General features: G+C 35.8%; 1 protein-coding gene across 2 annotated transcripts; it reads left to right on the top strand.

The window, feature by feature from the left end:
- Nucleotides 1–1,967: 1,967 nt before the first annotated feature.
- Nucleotides 1,968–15,059, top strand: KLRB1 (killer cell lectin like receptor B1; the record flags this gene model as incomplete). 2 transcript variants are annotated; one of them, XM_079142775.1, is made up of 6 exons in its annotated part: nucleotides 1,975–2,208; nucleotides 7,825–7,923; nucleotides 8,621–8,695; nucleotides 11,575–11,729; nucleotides 12,073–12,188; nucleotides 14,912–15,059. In XM_079142775.1, exons 1-6 carry the CDS (start codon nucleotides 2,124–2,126, stop codon nucleotides 15,057–15,059), a joined length of 678 nt encoding a protein of 225 aa, XP_078998901.1. In that variant the 5' UTR covers nucleotides 1,975–2,123. The 2 variants fall into 2 exon arrangements, with proteins under 2 accessions (XP_078998902.1, XP_078998901.1); XM_079142776.1 differs by lacking the exon at nucleotides 8,621–8,695 and having other exon boundaries at nucleotides 1,968–2,208.
- Nucleotides 15,060–15,883: the final 824 nt, after the last annotated feature.

The following is a 15,883-nucleotide window of genomic DNA, read 5'->3' as shown; positions in this document are numbered from 1 at the left end:
GATAATTGTGCAGGTGGTTGTAGTTGCTGTCCATATTCTGCAAAAGACAAAATGATCTAATATGCTCCGTGCTGCATATGGACATTTGAATTGGTTAGTATTCCTAGTTAGCTCACATTTTTGGAGCTGAGACGCATTTGAAATCGTCTCTCTGAATCATCTATTTAAGAACATTTAACCTCACATCAGTTATTCTGAATATTCCATTGTAAATTCCTACAAGACACAGTCATGCTTCAGAAACTTAAGTTTAACTTCAGTGCCCAAAAAGCATTGTTTTAATCTCCTGATCAGATCTTCAGACTTCTCATGTAGACCCCATTTTCACTTGCTTTTAAGTGTGGTGGATGAACCAGCTGAAATAATGGGAGTGATTTTGAGCACATTCTCCACCTCAGTATAACAGTACATTGGAAAGGAAATGGACTTATTTGGCAGGAATATGCATTACTCAAGTTTTCAGGTGTTTCTTATATATCCTAAAGCTTAATGTTCTTATGTGTGTACTAATGCTTGACAATAAATCTATAGATGCATAGAATTATTCTATATATTTGACCCATGTTTTAGTCAGCTTTGTGTCACTGTGACCAACAGACCTGACTGGAACAACTTGGAGAAAGAAAAGTTCCATTTTGGCTCATGGTTTCAGTGCTTCGGTTTGTGATTTGCTGACTTCATACTTCTGGGTCCAAAGTGAGGCAGAAGAATGTGTCAGAGAAAACCTACTCAGTTCATGACAGCCAGAAAGCAGAGAGAGTTCTACTCATCAGGGACAAAAGACACAGTCCTTGTGACCTTCTTCCTCTAGCCACACCCTACCTGCCAACTGCTACCCACTTAATCCATTCAAATGGATTAATATACTGATTAGCTTATAGACCTTACGAACTAATCATTTCACCACTGAATATTCTTGCATTGTCTCAGGTATGAACTTTTGGGGGACACCTCATACCCAAATCATAGCCTAATGCATTCTTCCATAATTCCTAAAAATCTTAAAAATTTGGATGAGGTATATAGCAGAACTAATTATGCTATCATAAGTAAAATGACTGCTCGTTATCAAGTAATCAGATAGCTGAAAAGCACTTTAATTAAATCATTAAAAAGTGGGTTGAGACTCTCACACATCTCATTTCATAATTATGCATGATCTTTCTGGAACAAGTGTGTGCCCCATTACTGACATAAGAAACATTTTCGGCTATGAATAGATTCTTCCTATCATCTGGGGTTCAAGGTCAGAAGACTGTTTCCACTGTCAAGTAATTTTGAGTACTGATATAATTCTGTTCTGATCACAGAAAATGACTTTGAGGAAATACTTGAGTTTCCTTTTCCTCTTCATTTGTAAATGTGAGAAAGTCAGATTTGGTGGCATTTAAGTTCCAGACTTAAGGCTCTAGACCTGAAAATCCTTGATACGCGAGTTGGGAAATGCTGTAGACTCAAATCCTCCACTCTCTCTAATTCTGAGAGATTTCAAGTTCTTATACTCACGTGGAGATTTTGTTATATCCACGTGTACCTTCAGAGCAAAGAGTATTCTACTATTCTTCTTCTTGTTGCTTTTTCTGTTGTATTATTAATGTCTCTCCCAAATTTATGGCCTCACTTTTTGTATGTTACAATTTTCTTTGGGGTACAACTATTTCAGAAATATCATAGAACTTCAGTTCAAATAGCATCATGGACTTTTGTTATGAATTTTTTTTCACAACCTTCTGTTAGGCATTATCTTAATGGCTTAGTCTTTGGGGAATAACCTTAAATTCGAATTACACAAGTGCCTCATTTGCTTCACCCTGGGCTTGACCCCAAGATAGTAACTCAAAAAGAGATAGAGGAACAAGAACAAACCAGCCTTCCCAGAATTTTGTTATAGAACACACCAATTAATCAAAAAGATAGATATCACATGTGTAAATGAAATGGACATCTGTAAGTGGATTATCTCAATACTTTATGGAGAAAACCCTCAAAGAGAAGTGTGGTAAGTGGTGACATACTACAGACACCAAAGCATTCAGATAGGGCACTTCCTTTTCCTGAACTGGCTTCACAGAACTTCAAAACTGCCCTTATACACAAGTTTGTGCCACAGTCCCCAATCTACAATGGACAGACCAGTAGTATATGCCGATTTAAGCTTATCCAGGGGCCGAGGCCCAGAAAGTTCATCACCTCCATCTCTTCCCCAAGGTAAGCAACTTTCAGTCTTCTTTTGGCATTTGTATAACCAGAGTTAGATTTTTCTCTTAAACTTATGGTTTAAAATTATTTCTGGAAAGAAAAGCAGTTGTTCTATGTTAGTGTTAGATAGGTGTAGTATAGTTTGCTTGTAAAGATAACAATTTTGGACCAAAAAAATCATGTAAATTTCTTTTACCAAGGTATTCAGCAGGAAATGTGATCACTTGGCTTATTGAGTCTGAGACGAAAGACCCTAAAATATAATATTTTACATATATAAACAAAGGAATGTTTTAAGAAAGACATTGCAAGCTTACTGTAATAGCAACTTAGATTATCCTAAATCCCTCTACAAAATAATAATACTACAATTAAGTTCCGTGCAGTTGCATCTATAATATTTCCGTCAGGATACAAAGTAGAGACTTAGTAATTAACACCCTCTTCCTTCCAAAAGGAAGGGAAAAGATTCTGGGAGATAGTTATATTTAAGATCAAAGACTTGAATTATAGTTACAAACTGATAATTCCTAACTTGAAAAAAAAATAACAACTTAAATGGTCACAAAATACTGGAGCATATTAGTAAGGAGCCTATTTAAAATTTGTTGAAATTTGCACACTTCTCTATATCAAAGGAGTTAGTAATCTTAGTGAAAGAAATAGAAAGACTAATGAGAGATAATATATGATGGCCTGACCTGGGGACAGATGAGAAGAGACTAGAAACTGAAGTGGAAAATAAAATTGCCTTTATGTAGTATTACCTTCTGCAATCTAGTTGAATTTATTGACATCAATAACATTACAGTTGATTTCCAAGCTGATATTTGTTCCATATTGTGACAATCATATGAATCATAACTTTTTAGGAATTCTTATATAAGTTTGAAACTATTAAATTATCAAAGTTTTAAGTCACGAAGAAGAAAGTCCTACGGTCATCAAACAAGTTTCACCATAATATCCACATGGGGTGAAAGGAAATTAGAAGATTTTGATAACTAAGGGAGGATTTGGGTGAGCCAGTTATTTTTTTGATGGGATAAAACAAGTCTGTTTTCCTCTGTTCAGGCAAAATAAAAGTAGAAAGGAGGGTCAAAAAATGAACTGAACATAGAGAAAAATCTTGAGACTTTCCCCAAACGCTACCATTTATAATCTTAGAAAATTTGTCTACTCTGATTACAATCATTATCATACAAAAAAAAAAATCACCCTGAATATAAATCTTAAAAAAAAAAAAGGTAGAACAAAGCCAGAGCAAATTGGGCGACTATAGAACACTGATGTGATAGTGTGATGATGGTTAAACTACCATTGGACTTCTTGGCTAACCTGTTGGTGTTGTGGTAAATGTGTAACACGGTAATTAGATCGATCTCAGGCAGCCAACAAAACCAGAAAGAGAGAGGTGAGGGATGACCTGTTTAATTTGTGGCCAAATGGCCAAAGGTTTTATGTATCAGAAACTTTCATGGAAAGCGACTCAGAGGTTATTCATTCATTCAAAAACAAGCATCTACACATGCCAAGCATGCTCTAAACACTAAGGACAGAGAAGTAAACAGGATAGAGATTTTTTTTTTTCCCTTCATACAGTTTCTATTACCATGGAGGTATGCAATCAACAAAGTAAACAAAACCCAATGTATGTGTAAAAGACTTGATGGTGTTAAGTGCTAGTGAGAAAAAAAGTTTCAAATGTGAATTAAGATTTAGCTGTTGGAGATGGTATCACAGCAAACACAAAAACTGTTAACAACCTGCATTAGAAGACAACATTGAAGTCAAGACCTGAGAGAAGTGAAAGACAAAGCCATGCTCTGGGACAAAGCCTCCAGGAAGTTGTATGAGCAAATGCAGACCCCTTGGGATGAGAACATGCCTGTTCATAAAGTAGGAAGAACATGCATGCAACATGTATGATTGGATGGAGAGAAAATCAAGTAATGCTGAGCCAGATTGAACAGGGATTTGCAAACTATTTTATATACTCAGATCTGCTTGATGGAAAGCTATTTAAAGATTTAGAACAATGGACATGATTTAATATACTGCTTATACCTAAACACCAAATAGCCCTAAGCAGGTACCTCCAGGTAACTAAAGTTCACCTGGCCTCTTCCAGTGCTCAGCTACAACTCCATTAAATTTAATCTCTGCAGAAATGCTTAGTACCAGAGAGCAGGCACAAGGTACTCCACTCAGTTCCTCAAATTTTAACATGAATGAATAAAACGCTTTTTTAAAGTCACATAAATTGGACGAATGATCTCGCTGATAAGTGGATGATGACACATAAGGGGGAGGGCGGGGGGAGTTAGTGTTAGGGTTAGGGTTAGAGTTAGGGAGGGGGACAAGAATGGAGGAAGAAAGGACTGTTTAGAGGGAAAGGAAGGGTGGGAGGCGTGGGGGGGAAGGGAAAAATAATAGAATGAATCAAACAACATTACCATATGTAAATTTATGATTATACAAATGGTATGCCTTTAACCCAGGTACAAACAGACAAACAACATGTATCCCATTTGTTTACAATAAAAAAAAAAAGAAAAAAAAAGTCACATAAATTGTCTTTTTTTTTTTTTTTTTTTTTAGGAAAAAAAACTACTATTGGTTAATAGTTATCATGTGCCAAACACTATACACAGGATTTTAGAAGAATTATTTCATATATTTCTCTTTAAAACCTTATGAAGTAGATATTATTTACATTTTAAGAGTGAAAAAAATTTATGTATCAGAAACTTTCATGGAAAGTTTCATGGAAAACTTTAGTTTTTGAAGGTCAAATATATTGCCTCAAATCTCAAGTCTGCTAGTTTTTAAAAAGAAAAAAAAAAATTCTGTTCTTAATCAATGCTAGCCCAAAGTAGTGAGTATTAATGTAATGGCTGTATGAAACTTTCTCCATTTAGCAAACACACTTGGAGTTTGGAATTCCAAGGAGAAATGAGTAAAGAAGAAAAGAGACAGAAATGTAAAATAATATACATATATAACAACCAGAAGGAAATACATCCTAGTGCTATTTTAGGCTTATTCACTGGGTTTTGTCACTCTGTGTCACAATAACTTTTATTAGAAATTCTAGACCAATACTTCTATGCTTGCTTTCCTCGTAGGCAAGACCCCTGGGGTCTTGGGGTCTCCTCCAGTTTTCTACTCCTATCGCCTCCTCCACTAATACAACAGGTGCCAGAGTGCCAGGTGATAATTTACATTCCACTTCCTTGAGTCTAATGTACTGTTTCCTTCTGTAGTATTCCTTTGTCATATTTTACTCTATGGTTATTCCTCAGTATCCACAGAGGATTGGTTTGAGAATCCCTGTATATACCAAAATCTGTGGATGCTCAAATCACATTTAAAACGTTGTAGTATTTACATATACCTTAAGTGCACATTCCTGTATAAGTAATGTCCAGATTACTTAAAATAACTAAGATGGCTTTAACACTATTTAAATCATGACTATGGTGCTTTGATTAGGGAATAACAACAAGGAAAAACACCTATATATTTTCAGGATGGGTGCAATATATTTTGCCTGTGAATATTTTGATCTTCAGTTATTTGAAACTGCAGATATGAAACCCAAGGATACAGGAGATGATTGTACTAAATTCTATTTCTTTAGGAAAAAGAGCTAACTCATGTATATGAATGTCAGAATTTAATAGGAGAAACCATTAGTGTTTGTGTGTGACCTGAGTTATACAACTCAATTCCCCCCAGTCGCAGTATAAAAAAAGTAGAACTTGCCATATAGGGCTTTCTGGAATATGTAATGTAATGAGAAAAGAAAGTATTATAGCACATTGAATGTTAAAATTTTTTAACAACTAACTCAAAGTAGGTAATCATTTACACTAAGAAATATTAGAAAAATATTTTTTTAAATAGGAAATGTATATGTTGACAGCTATAGATAAATTAGAAAAACTTTACTTCTAATGGCCTTGGTCCCAATAACAGTTTTTAAAAAATCATATAGAGTAACACATGTAAAATATTACAAATCAAAAGGAAGAAAAGAGATCTTACAATTAAATCACATGAAAGAGATATTTAAGCATGAATTTGAGCAGAGTGGCTAAGAGATGAACTATCAGAATTATTCCCTGCTAACCTGAATTAATTAAGGGAGCTGTACCCAGTGTTTCTTTGCATTATTTTTTAAAATAGGCCATCCTTTATTGTTTTTCCCTATAAAATCCATGTTTTTAACATTGTCTTGAAGTAAAATAAATTGATGTTATGATTAATTTGTCATCACATTTCATAAATTAATTAACAATCTCAATGCCTGACAAACATGAGCTATTATAGTTATTGACATTACTGAGAAAAACAAAGGCATCTGGCATTTTCTTTAGACCATGCAGTGTTTTAGACGTAAGTACATGTTATGTCAAACTACCGTAGTCTCTCCTTATCTGCAGATTTGCTTTCTGCAGTTTCAGTTTCCTGTGGCCAACATTGGTCTGAAATGTTAAATAGAAAATTCCAGACATAAACAATTCATAAGTTTTAAACCGCGAGCTGTACTCAGTAGTAGGATAAAATCTTCCACCATCCTGCCCCTGGACATGAATCACCCCTTGGCTACCCACCTGTTAGTCTCTAGAGTTGGTGTTCAAATTATCCTTGTTTTACTGAATAATGGCCCCAAAATGCAAAAGTAGTGGTGTGGGCAATTCAGCTGTACTAAAGAGAAGCTATAAAGAGCTTCGTATGAATGGAATTGTGAAAGTCCTCTAGTTAAGGCAAGAACAAAAATTGTACGCTGAGGTTGCTGATGTATATGATAGCAAACCTTGTACTCATGAAGTTGTGAAGAAGGAAAAAAAATTTCAGCTGGTTTTGCTGTCTCATTTTAAACAGCAAGAGTTACAGCCATAATGTGTGGTAAGTGCTTTGTTAACATGGAAAACTCTGTGTGTGTGTGTGTGTGTGTCTATGTTGGAAAAAACAGTGAATAGAGAACTTGTTACTGCTCATAGTTTCAGACATCCTTGAAGGAGCTTCAAACATTCTCTCAGATAAGGGGGAACTACACTAGCTGAAATACTGAAAATAATTAACTCACTAACAAAACATTCTTCCTTGAATGCCATACATTTGGCACAATTTGGAGATGACCGTTCTAGAAGAGTGAAGCAGAATAGAATTATTGTATATCACCAGCACCTAACATAGTACTTGGCACAAAATGGAGTCTCAAAAAAATACATTTTGAATGAATGGTTGCTCTGTTTAGACAGAATGCTTTGACCTACTGGCTACAATAGCATATGCAGTTTATTTTTTGTATAGTACTTGGGAGTTTTCAAAATGTCTTCACATCTATCCTATTTGATTCTGATGCTAAACCTTTATACAGAAAATGTGTATAAGTATTCCTGTTTTATCAATGAACAAACTCTCAGTTGTATCTAACAATCTTGTGGATTGCTACTTTTAAGATGGTTGATAAAGGTCTTTCCTACCCTAAACCCCCAACCTGTACCTAGTTGTTTGCATGTTGGATTATACAAAGCACCACCTTTGATTTTTGTGCCAGACGTTGTCAACTGAATTCACCAAGTTTTTTGTTTGCTTGTTTGTTTTAATTCTCAGATGTCTGTCAGGGTCCACCTTGGCACCAATTGGCTTTGAAACTTGGCTGTGCTGGGATAATTCTTCTTGTCCTGAGTGTGATTGGGTTGAGTGTTTTAGGTAAGTGAAGCAAGATATTTGCTTCAGACTATTTACTCTATCTCCATCATAAATATAGGAGTATCTTAAGATTACTTGTCTATTCCAAGTTTAGTGGAAGATCAATGAAATGAAAAGTTACAAGACAGCACTTTTAACATTTAGCCCATGACTGCATTGGAAATTTCACACTTTTTTCACATTTCCCTTTCTAATTATTCTGAGCATCATTATGGGGGCATTACACCTGTGCTCCAATGACTTAAAATAGAAAAGGTCACAACTGAGACAAAAAGATAAAGAAAATTAAAATTTCTAATTATGTACACTTTATTCTGTACCTAAATTCCAGATGGCAGTAGACAAACCCTCCTTTGGAAACAACATAATTACACTCATTCTAAAGATGAGAGAGTTCAGGTGACAGTATGAGCAATGTAACAGTTTTAAATAATTCCCTTAAGCAGACTTACATAGTAGATGACATGGAACCTAATATCTGTGGGAGTCCACTTGTTCTGTTTTTTTTTTTTTTTTTTTTTCTTGTTTGTTTATGTATGCTGTCTCCAAACTAGGACCCTTGGTTGCCACATTACAATTGGTTCCATCTGTCCCCATTAGCTTGTTGAGTTTCCTTGAAATGATAAGACATCCAATCCACCACTCATTATCGTATCTAACCCTCTTCATCTCTTCATGTTTCCCCCTTCTTTACTAGTGATATCCTTAACACAAACATCACCAATAGAAAAGAGCAGTGTGGATGTTCAAGAGAACAGAAATTATACAACAGGTAATTTTGTGCCTTGAATTTCCCAAGAATAACAGCTAATATTTGATAAATAGCATGTGTTACCTGAATTAAGTCTCATAACAACCCACACAGGAAAATACTATCACCAGGTTGATTTTATGTGTGAAGAAACTGAGGCATAAAAAGGGTCACAGGTGTAGAAAGTGATGATAATAGAAATGGCCCCTTTGGTGGTCTGATATCAAAGACTATGATCTTTACCCCCCGGGCATGCTGCCACAGGCCACTGGCATATTCAATCAAGTTAAGTAGTAAAAATATCAAGTTAGGCTGGGTGCAATGGTACATGCTTGAAATCCCAGTAGCTCAGGAGGATTGCAGGTTCAAGGCCAGCCTCAGAAACATAGCAAGACCCTGTTTTGAAATAAAAATAAATGAATAAAATGAGACAGGAGTGTAGCTCAGTGGTAAAGTGCTGCTGGCTTCAATACATAATATCAAAAAACAAACAAAGTTAAATATCAAAGATCAAGTTAAAAAGGAAAATATACATTTAAGTAGAATATTTGAGCATTTTAATGATCATGTCAGTTAACTTTGGCCTGAAATTAATAGAAACTAAAAAAAAAAAAATAAGAGAATGAATTCTTTACTATTTATTTTGTTTCCTTGATGTGCAGTGGCATTAAATTTTAGCGTGTATTAATAAAAGTGTGTTAACAAAGGCGACTACTGTTGAGTGTGGAATAATGTGATTTGCATTCACATCATCACACAAGAGAAATTTTGAGAAACTTAGAAAATCCTTTTTAAAAGTCCTACCCATTATGTCACATTAAATAGACAAATAAATCATTTACAATTAGAAATTTTCTTATTACTATGATTATGCTGTGCCATTAACATAGACCAAACATGTTTATCCTTCCACAATGTCAGAATTTACTGAATAACAATAAATTCACAAACATCACTTTTATCTGTGGCAGTTCGCTGAATAGTTGTTGGTCACCTGGTAGTCATAATCTGGGCAAACACAAAATTTTTTTCCCAACTTACTTTCTAATATCCACAACATTTAAGCCACAATTGCACTTGACACAATTATATATTTATATGTATATATGGGTTTCAGAAAGGCTAAGAAAGGGTAAAGGCAGCCCCATGGGCTCCAGAGACTGAACTGAGAGCAAATGCAGAGTGTAGACAGGAATGCAGAGTCAGGGCGAGGGATCAGATAAGTTTAGGGACCTGCTGAAGAACTTGTGCAGGCTGCAGAGTTGTCAAAATGCAGGAATTATTCCAGGCCAAAGTCCAGACAGGCAGCAGAGTATCATCTTCAGATGTCAGCTTGGAGAGAGCCGTGTGTGTGTGTGTGTGTGTGTGTGTGTGTGTGTGTGTGTGTGTGTGTAATCACTGGCAGAAGACAACGCGCTGTGCTGAAGTCCTAGGACAAAAATTCAGAAGCTCATCTCTATGGTGATTTTCCTGGCTGTGGCTCTTGATGAGTGACTAGATGACAGAGTCAACATGCCACTGTGTCTAGTCTTAGGGAGTTCCTCCCTTTGTGGGTCTTGGGTGACAGGGTTGCATTTGGTGTGTTTGATAAGTTCACAAACCTGTTTTTTCCCATGAGTCAGCCATGCCCATGCATCCATGTGCTTTTGATTAATTCAGTAAGTCCACAGGTGGCCATTTTTATTAGCATGATTAATTTATTTAATGGCTTTATGATAAATAAATTTTATGGTTGTGCTGGACAGATGGTTGCTTACATGTACACACAAGACGTAGAGTCATCCCACCTCCGCACTTACACTCCGAATGGAGCAGCTTGTAAAATGGAGTAACACAGGCTCAGGCATAGTCTGAGAACCACTGGTTTAAACATCATGAAGCAACTCAGAGCAGGGCCCAGCCTGAGCTCCATACTCAGAATTCCACTGTCTGATATCTGTCATGAATTTAGTGAAATTTTGTATTGTGTTTTTACATTTTGTATTATGTTTAAGCATTTTTTAGATGAGTCTGATATTGTCATCCATTTAGTGCAATAAACACTGGTGATGAATTTAAGAAAAGTGAGAAACAGCTTCGACTCTACCACTATCTGGTGGATTTGAACAAGATTTTCTGTTCCTCAGTGTTTTAAAATTTAAGATTGGCTATTTATTTTTCTTATTCTAATATTCTGTAATTCCATTTATCTTCATATTACTTGTAACTGATTCCCAGTTCTTGGTTCTAGAATGAATGGTAAGTCTCAAAAACCTCAAAATTATAATAAATTCATTGTTCTCACAGTCATGAGGTAGCTATAGAAGGGCTTAGGCCGTCAGGGCAAGATGGCAAGTGAGGAGGTCGGGGGCAGGGCCGGAACACAGGAGCATGGAGAGTGTCTTCTAACGAGGTCCACTTCCTGCCTGACCACAGTGCTCGTGGACACAAGCAGGGGACCCAATCAGAGAGAAACTTCCATACTTGTGCTCTTAAGTAGAGGATACAACAGAAAAACTAAATCAGATGAGTAGACAGAGGGGGCATCAATCAATAATAGTGAGGAACATGTGGACAGGGGAGGAGATAAGGAAAGGAGGAAATTCCAGAGACCACAAAAAGAACAGGCCACAACTCCCCCACCAGATTCCCAGCCCTGGGGCCCCTTCTCTTCAGAGAAGTTTATCTCTGTATCTCTGTCGCTTTTGCAGTAAAACCTACTTCTTGCTTGCTGTCTCTGTGTCCTGTTCTTCAGTTCTTTGCTGAATGGAGACAACAAACCCAGCACCCTTAGATGGTAACAGTTATAATCAATGACTTCTGAGTATTTGTAACAATGTATATGTGTGGTTGGTTGAGGTGCAGCAGGGACAGATTAGAAATAAAACACACATTTATTTCTCCTTTGTTTCTTACTGTAGAGACACCAGTTCCGTTACAGTGCTCAATACATTGGTCTCAACTCCAAGATAAATGCATATTTTTTTCTGGATCTTCTAATACTTGGAAGGACAGTCTAGCTGACTGCTCCCAAAGAGAATCCAGTTTGCTGCTCATCCAAGATCTGGAAGAACTGGTAAATTGTTAAATAAAAATCTTTATAGGACTTAACACTTTTTAAAAACTGTATCAAGGTTCTGTGCAATGGAAGTAGAAACTTTCACTTCAAAAAGCTCATAACTTGGGAGACTGAACAGACATACAACAATTTAATATAATATAATGCATTCAGTAGAAATAGAAATATATGTAAAGAGAGATATCACAAAGAAGGAAGAAAATTCATTGGGGAATGGGGAATTAGGAAAGACTTCAGAGAGGAGGTGATACTTGAATAGATTTTAGGGGATGAGAAGAATACAAATCATGGTTAGATAAACAGATTCAATATTAACTAATGTATTTCATTTCAATTATAGAGACACATACATGACCTCATAAAAACTGAAGGAATTCTGTATTGGTTTGGACTAAATTTTACATTATCAGAGAAGAACTGGAAGTGGATAAACGGCTCTTTTTTAGATCATGACATGTGAGTATTAGGTGAGCTCCTTTGAATATTTAGTTCACATCAGGTTCACTTTGCAAAACAGTAACATTAATGAAAATTGAAGATTGAACTTTATGGTTTTAATTTGGCTTAGAAATTCTTCAAAGGTTCAAAATAGGCTAGGAAGATGAATGACTACAAAGTTGATTGGATAGTACTGTGTATGAAAAGACACCAACCCTTCATAAGAACATATGTTTTTATCTGCAATGGCTGTTAAAGGACAAGGACTAACTCTTTAGGAGGAATGCATAAATTTCTTTTTAAAATGTCTACCTGGAGACTGTTGGCCTGTAGAATTTCCTAAGCAGTATTTTTCAAATTGTGGTAGAAAAGCATCATGGTGGACCATGAACCAAGTCAGTAGGTCACAACCAACATAGAAAAAAAAATGATTATAAAGGAAAAAACAGTAAATATCAGAGCATGGAACTCAGACGCAGGACAGGAACTACCCACATTGTGGCAAACATTATCATATGTTTCAGCCAGTCTTATGAGAGACAGTTATTTGGGGGAATGTGACGAATATATGCATAGATCACAAAGAAACCACTTGCTATTTTCTCTTAAGTTCTCATTTTTTTATTGAATAATGTTGTCAAGAGAACCATCAGTGTTAAATTACATATTTAGCAGAATTTATGGATAGTTGTATAGCAAAGAGCAAAGTGCCCTTTTCTTTGATAAGCAAAAGCACGTAGGTATCCAACCAAGTTTCTGTAAAGACCATCCAATGAGTATTTCACAAGAGGTAATATTGAATGTCAGTTTAGTGAATCTTGAACAATTAATTAAATTGGCATAAATTAAGGCTTAATATGTATGTTTTTAATCATTCAGAAAATAAGAGGTTGGTTGAAATTTAAAACATTGGAACATATTCAGGTTTACATAAAATATAGTGCTAATGTATTAAGTATGGGAAATATTAAGCATTAAAAAGAATGTTGGCTTGATTATCAAATGTTGACATTATAGAACCCATCTTCTAAGATATTTTTTATAATATGAGACTTTAAAATGAAGATTATTTAAAAATAATTTGGACTAGAATAAATTTATGAAACAGGAAATGTATAATCTGTTTAATAGAACCTATCCTGATTTTTCATAGTGCTTTCTAGGTATTTTTTTCTATATTTATTTATATTGAAATTAAGTTTGAGTCAAGCATGCTGGCATACACCTATAATCCATTTTCCTTGGGAAGCTGAGGAAGTTCAAGATCAGCCTCAACAATTTAGGAGAACCTGTCTCAAAATAAATTAAAGGGCCTGGGAATATAGTTCAGTGGTTAAGATCCCTTAGAAAAGATATTAAATTTTATTTTAATTTATTTTTTGTCTTTCATACATAGCAAGTATTGATTTGAGTTTATTAAGTATAGTGTGTATGCAAGTGTGTGTGTGTGTGTGTGTGTGTGTGTGTGTGTGTGTGTGTGTGTGTGAACGGGGCCATGTATAAAAAGCTTATTTCATTGTGGTTCATAGTAAAAATAAAATTTGAAAACATATAAGTGTCTGTGAAGAAATACATGCAGTGGGTGGATTAGATTCATTTGAGCCTCCTACTTTACCCTGAGGATAAAATGGGATGCTTTGATTAAGATGTAGTCATCAGGTACACCTTGGAAGTTGACATGGTACAGTAGAAGGAGATTCAGTCAAACTCTGCATTTATTTCAACTGTCTAGGACCTCATTTTCAAATAAGAGGAAAGAAAGAAGAGGATAATATTTTTCTATAGAATTATTTGGGAATTAAATAGGATAATGTCAGAGAATTTGTCAGACATCTGGTTAGTGAAGGCCTGGCAAGCCAATGAGGGCCTTTTGAAAGAAAGGCATTGACTTGGTCAGATTGGCCTTAAAGAAGTTACCCCCAAAAAGAAATAATTCAAAGGATGGAAGATATAAAATATAGGGCATGTTTACAACAGCCCAATCAAGGGAAGTGCATGGTTTGACTAGAATGTTGGGCACTAGAATCAATCAGATTAGCTTCTAGGCCCAATGGGAACATGAAGAAGTAGAACACAGGAGAAAATAAAAGCCATGATGGAGCACTGCCCACTGCCACTACCACCTTCTGTTTGAGTGTCTTCTTAAACTCACCCCTCCCTTGCAGCCAACTCCACATTAGCCCTTCCTGTTGTTCAAATTTTATTCTCATCCCTACCTACAATGAGCCACAATACCCATTGTTGTTGGAACTGATATTAGATTGAAGCAGATACCCACGAACCTCTGTTTGGAATGAGAATGAATTCAACCCTGATGACGTGCACATGAGCTGAGACTCCATTCCCCTGTGTCCACTTCTGTAGACCTTACATACCCTTTCTACAGCCCAGGCACATCCACCAACACAGACTTCGTTTAAGCATTGTCACACATTTGTGTTTCATCTCAATGCCTCATCCAACATTGTTGTTAGACCCCGTATATTTAAGAAAACTGAAGCTCAGTGAAGTGAAGAAACTCACATACTATATTACTAAAGACTCAGGAGGTTTAACTCCCAGTTTTCAAAGCTTCTAGATATATGTGTGTTCGTTCTGAAGGTTCTTGTTAGAAGGATTCTTTCCAAGTGAAAATGAACCTGAAAGTTCCAGAGATTTGTATTAACTTTATCTTAAAAGGTTATATCATTATGTTTGAGAAAATTCTAAACAATAAGAGAAGTTTTTCTTTTTCTCATCAGATTACAAATTTTTGGTGAAAATAAAGAAAACAGCTGTGCTGCCATCTCAAAGACAAAAGTGTTTTCTTCAAACTGTGATTCAGAAAACAAATGGATCTGTGAGAAGAAACTAAAACCTGTCAGAAATAAAGTATGTCCCAACTCTTGACTATGAATCCCATCTCAATTTCTTTACTTTCTATTACAGATTTCTGCAATTTTAACTGTATATATATATATATATATATATATATATATATATATAACTGTTAGGAATCTTACAGAAGTTCATGTCCAATCCATTTATTCTGTAGGTGAAGAAAAAGGCACAGGCGTATCATTTTAGGAGACAGTGATATTCTACAGAAAGGAGCCCAGGACAACTGAGAGGAAGTAGATTTTAATCCTGAAGTACAAGTGTGGCCTTCACTAATTCCTGAGCCTCAGCTCACCTCCACATGAGTTGTAGTAAATGATTCCTAAAGTTCTGTGCAACTCTCATAGTCTCTGTTATTCTGTACCAGCACACAACCGAGTTGTGGGAGAATATGATGAAAGTCCTTTGTCTCTGACACCAGAGACCCATAATTAAAGGATTTTGGGAAAGTCTGCTATAGTCTGAATGTTCCCTCCAAAACTCATGCTGAAATTTAATTGCCACTGCAACAGTATTAGAAGGTAAGACCCTATAGAGATTAACCCCTGAAGGCTCCACCATCACAAGTTAGATTAATACCATTACCGTGGGAGTGGTCATTATAAACGTGAGCTCAGCATGTGATGCCCTACCATGTCACAATGTAGCAAGAAGTCTTCACCAGGCACTGGAAACTTGGTACTGGAATTCCCAGGCTTCAGAACTCTGAGAAATAAATTTCTTTTTCTCTCAGGTATTCTGTTATAGCAATAAAACATGGACTAAGACAGGTTCTTATCTATTCTCACCATTCCACAGGCTCCCATTTTAATTTTCTAAATACTTCTTTACTTCCA

Source organism: Sciurus vulgaris (genome assembly GCF_902686455.1).
Source record: "Sciurus vulgaris genome assembly, chromosome: 5".
Classification (NCBI taxonomy): domain Eukaryota; kingdom Metazoa; phylum Chordata; class Mammalia; order Rodentia; family Sciuridae; genus Sciurus; species Sciurus vulgaris.
The sequence above is the reverse complement of the archived record's forward strand: the minus strand, read 5'-3'. Positions and strand labels throughout refer to the sequence as shown.